Raw genomic sequence first — 7,558 nt, forward strand, 5'->3', positions numbered from 1 at the left:
AATGTTTCCTGTGAATTTGAATACCCTGGCAGTAATAGGACTGGACTTATGCTAAGCACAGACAGACGGACAAATGGACAGACAGATGGATGCAAAGCTTTCACAATACCTGATGGCCACATTTTCATGGCCTCTGCTAATAAGCTGAGATGGTACTAACGGTGGAGAAAGATGCATTGTAATCCTTATGCAGGGGGCACATCACCTGTGGTCCAGTGACCCGTGACCTGCTGACTAGGAATCAAAGCACTGCATTCCTCCAAACCAACACACTTATTCTTTCCAGTCATGGCTAATGAATGCAATCCTGACACAACTGTACTGTTCCATTAGGCTGACTATGGTGAGCAGGCTGAGCCTTCTGCTTGGACCTTTGTACATATATCCAGACCATGGTTTCTTGGACTGATCCAACATTGAGTTGTAAACCACCAAATTTCAGTGAGATTGCAAATGTGGTGAAACAGGGTGGAGAAAGCTACAGGGCTCAGTGATATAAAGTGCTGGAGTCAGGGTCTCCCTTGATTCAGTAAAGATCAAAGCATCATCCATGAAGTCAAGGTCAATAAACCTTTCTTCACGAACAAACCCAAGTCACTGGTTTCCACAACCCAACCCAACACCCAGTCCATGGAAACAATGAACAGTGTAGGAGCCAGAACACACCCCTGACAAACACTGGGAAAAAAACTCAGTCTCTTCCTCCACTCCGCACAGCACTCACAGTATGTGTATATAGGCTGGCTATGATGTCCTGTAGCTTCTTGGGATCCCACAAATTCTCAGTTCACCAGATAGCAGTCCAATCAACTGAATCAAATGCATTGCGAAAACTGCCAGACACTGTCAATATTCACACTTGTGTTTTAAGAGTACTCGCAGGGCTAGATCACTGTCAATAGTTGACTTCCTGGGAATGAAACCAGACTGTTCCAGTAATTGAGCAGCAAGTATGTGGAATGGAATCCAATTAAGAATAATCCTCACAAGCACCTTCCCCGGCACAGAGAGCAGTGTGATGCCCCTATAGTTGTTATAATCCATATGATCACCCATTCCTTTCCAGAATGGGACAACAAATCCTTTCTTCCAATCTGAAGGGATGATTCCTGTCTCCCAGGTTGAAACAAAAATTGTTTGCAATGCCAGAACAGCATCTCCACCTGCCTGGAGGAGCTCAGCTTCAATACCACAAATCCCTGGAGCTCTCCCCAACCTCAGCTGTTTCACAGGCTTTGCAATCTCACCAAGATTTGGTGGTTCACAAATAACTGGAGAATCAGCTATAAGAACCCTGAAGGGAAGGGATAAATAGAGACTTATGAAAGTGAGAATTGTAATTGAATCAGCAAACGAATGGTGAGATAATTCTCATGACAAAGCATTCAGGCAGTAAAATTGAAGTCACTACAGAGTACAGATCGACACACACAAAAATATTTCTAACCTTTTTTTTTTTTTAGCAATTTTAGTCATCTCCCCAAATCATTAACATTACATATAATACTCACTTTTGAAAGCTTACTCCACAATCTTTTGTCAGCTTGTTGCAGCACCCAAAGGCTGCACGAAATGACATTTTCAGATCACTTTAACCCAAGTTTAAATAAGGGCATCATCAATTTCTTTTTAATCTAATGCCTAATGACACATAGTAAAGCTAAGGAAGTGACGGCTGCCTGGCAACAGCCCACAAATGGTGTCCACCATCTAGCGCAGGGGTGGCCAAGTTTGGTCCTCGAGAGCCACCTTCCTGACTCATGAAAGACTCATTAAGAGACTTTTAATGAGCCTTTCATTGGTTTCAGGTGTGTTGGAGCAGGGAGACAACTAAGAGTGTCAGGAAAGTGGCTCTCGAGGACCGAACTTGGCCACCCCTGATCTAGCGTATAAAATAGAAATCGATGGGGCCATCACACCCGTTTTCTCAGTTCTTTGTACAACGCCAATTCCAATGAAGTTGGGACATTGTGTAAAATGTAAGTAAAAACAGAATACAATGATTTAAAAATCCACTTAAACCTATATTCAATTGAATACACCACAAAGACAAGATATTTAATGTTCAAACTGATAAACGTTATTGTTTTTGTGCAAATATTTGCTCATTTTGGAATGGATGCCTGCAACACGTTTCAAAAATGCTGGGACAGGGCAACAAAAGACTGGGAAAGTTGATGAATGCTCAAAGAACACCTGATTGGAACATTCCACACTGGGTGTAAAAGGAGCGTCACCAAAAGGCTCAGCCATTCACAAGCAAAGATGGGGCGACGATCACCACTTTGTGAACAACTGCGTGAAAAACATTGCCCAACAGTTTAAGAACAATGTTTCTCAGCATTCAATTGCAAGGAATTTAGGGATTCCATCATCTACAGTCCATAATATAATCAGAAGTTTCAGAGAAACTGGAAAACTTTCTACAAGTAAGCGGCAAGGCCGAAAACCAACACTGAATGCCCGTGACCTTCAATCCTTCAGGCGGCAATGGATTAAAAATCAACATCATTGTGTAAAGGATCTTGCCGCGTGGGCTCAGGAACACTTCAGAAAACCATTGTCAGTTAACACAGTTCATTACTACATCTACAAGTGCAAATTAAAACTCTATCATGCAAAGCAAAAGCCATACATTAACAACATCCAGAAACGCTGCCGCCTTCTCTGGGGCCAAGATCATTTTGAAATGGACAGATGCAAATTGGAAAAGTGTGCTGTGGTCTGATGAGTCCATGTTTCAAATTGTTTTTGGAAATCATGGACGTTGTGTCCTTCCAGACAAAAAGGGAAAAAAGACCATCCAGATTGTTACCAGTGCAATGTTCAAAAGCCAGCATCTGTGATGGTATGGGGTTGTGTTAGTGCCCATAGCATGGGCAAATTACATATCTGTGATGGCACCATCAATGCTGAAAGGTACATCCAAGTTTTAGAGCAACACATGCTGCCATCCAAGCAATGTCTTTTTCAGGGATGTCCCTGCTTATTACAGCAAGACAATGCCAAGCCATATTCTGCATGTGTTACAACAGTGTGGCTTCATAGTAATAGAGTGCGGGTACCAGACTGGGCTGCCTGTAGTTCATTGTTCTTAAAATGTTGGACAATTTTTTCATGCAGTTGTTCACAAAGTGGTGACCCTCACCCCATCTTTGCTTGTGAACGGTTGAGTCTTTTGGGGATGCTCCTCTTATACCCAATCATGACACTCACCTTTTTCCAATTATGTGTTCTTTGAGCATTCAACTTTCCCAGTCTTTCATTGCCCTGTCCCAAATTTTTTTGAAATGTGTTGCAGGCATCCATTTCAAAATGAGCAAATATTTGCACAAAAACAACTAACTTTGAACATTAAATATCTTGTCAATGTGGTGTATTCAATTCAGTATAGGTTGAAGAGGATTTGCAAATCATTGTATTCTGTTTTTATTTACATTTTACACAATGTCCCAACTTCACTGGAATTGGGGTTGTAGAAATAAATGAAAATAAACTTATTTGGAATCTGTAAAATTTAGGTTCACAAAAACATGGTCATTGTTGAGAAAATTACACGAAGCAACTTTGAGCATTCGTCTGACAGCAAAGACAAATCAGAACACTTTAGGATTTTTGACTAATCTGGACCTGGGTCAGATGATATCAGAATTTCAATGAAGTCCAATCTGATCCCGTGTCAGCTGCTGGCTGGCCTCCATTCATGACCTGTGTAACCCGGCAGGTCGCCCACATGACTACAGGTGTAACTGACGTTTCTTTTTCCAGCATCCTGTACAGGGTCTACCCTGCCTTTTGCCCAATGCCTGCTGGGATGGGTTTCAGCCCCCCTTGACCCTTGACTGGAGTAAGCAGTAAGCACTATAGAGAATGAATAATTAACAGTCATAAGAATAATGAATAACTGACAGGTTTGGGCATCTGCTAAGGATGCCCCCTGGGCACCTCCCTAGGGAGGTGTTCCAGGCACGTCCATCTGGGGGGACCCCGGGGAAGACCCACAATTAGGTAGAGAGATTATATCTCCACACTGGCCTGGGAATGCCTCAGTATCCCCCAGACAGAAGAGGCTAATGTGGCCCAGGAGAGGGAAGTTTGGGGTCCCGTGCAGCAGCTTTTACCCCTGCGGCCTGATCCTGGATAAGTGGTTGAAGATGAGTGAGAGAGTGATGAGTAATTGACAATGAGGGGAAACAATAGAAAAGCTTTCAAGTACATATAAAGAATTATTTTAGGAAAAGCTTTATAATTTCCTGTGACTTTTTTGATTGCAGATACTTTGGAAATAAAGATGGTAAGACAACAAAAAAAAAAAACAAATCAATACCAAGTATCATGCTGATGTCTGAAGTAAACATATTTGTTTGTGTCAACACAGAAAAGCCTCGATGCCGCACTACTGTCACTGTTCTTCATGGGAAACCTGACATTCTTGGTGGCACTGCTTGTTGGAATCGGCATGTCTTAAAGAGGATGGCAACGATAAATTCCTTTCACTGTTTGTACAATGAAGAAGCCAAATTTCTGGGTAATTTTGTCAAACATCTCTAGATTAACATTTGTCCTCTGGATTGTTACAGCATGTTAAAAACTGTATTTTGATGTGATGCTTGTCCTTATGTAATCATTAATATGGTTATGTTACCATGGGTAAAACCTAAGTTGGCTGAATTGCAAAGCACAGAGGAATTAAATAAATAGACAAGTACAATGAGATCGTTCTCTCAGGATGTCAAGTTGAAGCTTGTTCTGAAAACAACTTTACAAATTTGGCAGGAGGTTTGGTAGGAGCACTTATCTTAACACAAATTAACTTTTTTATAACCTTGGTCACATCAAAGACATTGTTAGCAATCAAGCCTTTAAATGCTCTACTTAAACTGCAGTTCTCAAAAAAACAAAACAAAACAAAATGAATAGTGCAGTTATTAATGCATTCTTGCATTTTATGATAACATAAATTGCTGTTGATATCATTAAATTTCAAGAGGCAGCATGATGTGCCACATCAGGGCTAAACAAACTGACTGGAACATAGTCTAGCTTCTTCCAACATGATGTTTTGCTGCACTCTCCCGCAGGTTAAACGCAATTACTGTAATTGTCCAACAGGTATATCTGCTTTATTTATACTGTATTTAATCACAATCATTAGTTTATATCTTTTGTAGTAAAGCATGCTTTGTTCTTGATTGTTATTGAATATATAACAGTTTGTAACTGTTTACATTTAAGTGATTCAAATAAAGCCATAGTTATCAAAAATTTACTTGATTCACCAAAAGTTTTTACATAATATTTTCTTGTATCCTATCTACAATGCACTGAACATCTGTGTCCGCAGTGGGTGAGAGGCCAACACACATGACAAATGAAGCCTGAACACCAAAGAGCTCAGCTTTTGCCATCCCAATTACAGTTATACACAATTCTACCTCTAGGAGCAGTGGGCAGCCACAGCCTAGCACCCAGGGACCAACTCTAGATGTAAAGACACTGCCTTGGTCAGGAGCAGAGAATGAACCAGACCCTAAATAAACCTGTTTTTTGATAGTGGAAACCAGTGGAAACTCTGGCTAACTCCAGACAGAAAGGACCAGCTGGGCAGTGATCCCTGGAGCTTCTTGTTGTGAGGCAACAGAGCTAACGATATTCCACCATTCCACCGTCATGTACTTGCTTTTGATTACTGGTAGATTAGTGCTGCTGCCGTGGTTAGACATCTGTGGTCTTTCTGTTCCAATGTGCTTGTTGATTTTAGGCAATTTCCCCCCACCATTTACAGCCCAGTGACAGTACCTCAGTGGTAAAGTTTTGGGCTGGCAATCAGTCAAGTGCAGGTACGAATATGTTTTGTTTTTTTTATTATTTATTTATTCCACATCAGCGGCATGATGTGGTTCCACAAATAACTGCTGTTTTTTGTTTTTTTATTTATTCAACATCAGCGGCGTGATATGGTTCCACAACTACCAGCTGGTTTTTGTTTTTTATTTATTCCACATCAGCAGCGCAATGTGGTGCACCTCACACTGTGTTCCTGCTCGAAAGACACCGTCGCATGCACGAACCCTCGCACCGGAATCGTGAATGTGAAATGGATGTTTCATGGTGTGCTAATTCGAACTGTTTCGCGCTGTTTCACCGTATTCGACCAAACCTCACACTATGTGTGAAGGGTCCTTAACTACCTTTGCTCAGTCCTTTGTTGATGCACCTTTGGCAGCAATTATAGCCTCAAGTCTTCTTGAATGCCATAGGTATTAAAGGCACTGCGCTGCGGTGGTTTGAATCATATTTGTCTAATAGATTACAATTTGTTCATGTAAATGGGGAATCTTCTTCACAGACTAAAGTTAATTATGGAGTTCCACAAGGTTCTGTGCTAGGACCAATTTTATTCACTTTATACATGCTTCCCTTAGGCAGTATTATTAGACGGTATTGCTTAAATTTTCATTGTTACGCAGATGATACCCAGCTTTATCTATCCATGAAGCCAGAGGACACACACCAATTAGCTAAACTGCAGGATTGTCTTACAGACATAAAGACATGGATGACCTCTAATTTCCTGCTTTTAAACTCAGATAAAACTGAAGTTATTGTACTTGGCCCCACAACTCTTAGAAACATGGTGTCTAACCAGATCCTTACTCTGGATGGCATTACCCTGACCTCTAGTAATACTGTGAGAAATCTTGGAGTCATTTTTGATCAGGATATGTCATTCAAAGCGTATATTAAACAAATATGTAGGACTGCTTTTTTGCATTTACGCAATATCTCTAAAATCAGAAAGGTCTTGTCTCAGAGTGATGCTGAAAAACTAATTCATGCATTTATTTCCTCTAGGCTGGACTATTGTAATTCATTATTATCAGGTTGTCCTAAAAGTTCCCTAAAAAGCCTTCAGTTAATTCAAAATGCTGCAGCTAGAGTACTGACGGGGACTAGAAGGAGAGAGCATATCTCACCCATATTGGCCTCTCTTCATTGGCTTCCTGTTAATTCTAGAATAGAATTTAAAATTCTTCTTCTTACTTATAAGGTTTTGAATAATCAGGTCCCATCTCATCTTAGGGACCTCGTAGTACCATATCGCCCCAATAGAGCGCTTCGCTCTCAGACTGCGGGCTTACTTGTAGTTCCTAGGGTTTGTAAGAGTAGAATGGGGGGCAGAGCCTTCAGCTTTCAGGCTCCTCTCCTGTGGAACCAGCTCCCAATTCAGATCAGGGAGAGAGAAACCCTCTCTACTTTTAAGATTAGGCTTAAAACTTTCCTTTTTGCTAAAGCTTATAGTTAGGGCTGGATCAGGTGACCCTGAACCATCCCTTAGTTATGCTGCTATAGACGTAGACTGCTGGGGGGTTCCCATGATGCACTGTTTCTTTCTCTTTTTGCTCTGTATGCACCACTCTGCATTTAATCATTAGTGATCGATCTCTGCTCCCCTCCACAGCATGTCTTTTTCCTGGTTCTCTCCCTCAGCCCCAACCAGTTCCAGCAGAAGACTGCCCCTCCCTGAGCCTGGTTCTGCTGGAGGTTTCTTCCTGTT

General features: G+C 41.3%; 1 protein-coding gene across 3 annotated transcripts in view; it reads left to right on the forward strand.

The window, feature by feature from the left end:
* Positions 1-5,260, forward strand: part of LOC117512565 (putative ferric-chelate reductase 1) — an 84,962-nt gene extending 79,702 nt beyond the window's left edge. For 2 of the 3 annotated variants that reach the window (XM_034172695.1, XM_034172703.1), the window contains exon 15: positions 4,379-5,260. In XM_034172695.1, the coding sequence (XP_034028586.1) occupies positions 4,379-4,551 (173 nt within the window). In that variant the 3' untranslated portion in view covers positions 4,552-5,260. Of the gene's footprint in view, positions 1-4,274; positions 4,295-4,378 lie in introns of all 3 variants that reach the window. The other variant, XM_034172712.1, reaches the window with a different exon arrangement.
* Positions 5,261-7,558: the final 2,298 nt, after the last annotated feature.

Source organism: Thalassophryne amazonica, chromosome 1 (assembly GCF_902500255.1).
Source record: "Thalassophryne amazonica chromosome 1, fThaAma1.1, whole genome shotgun sequence".
NCBI classification, from domain to species: Eukaryota; Metazoa; Chordata; class Actinopteri; order Batrachoidiformes; family Batrachoididae; genus Thalassophryne; species Thalassophryne amazonica.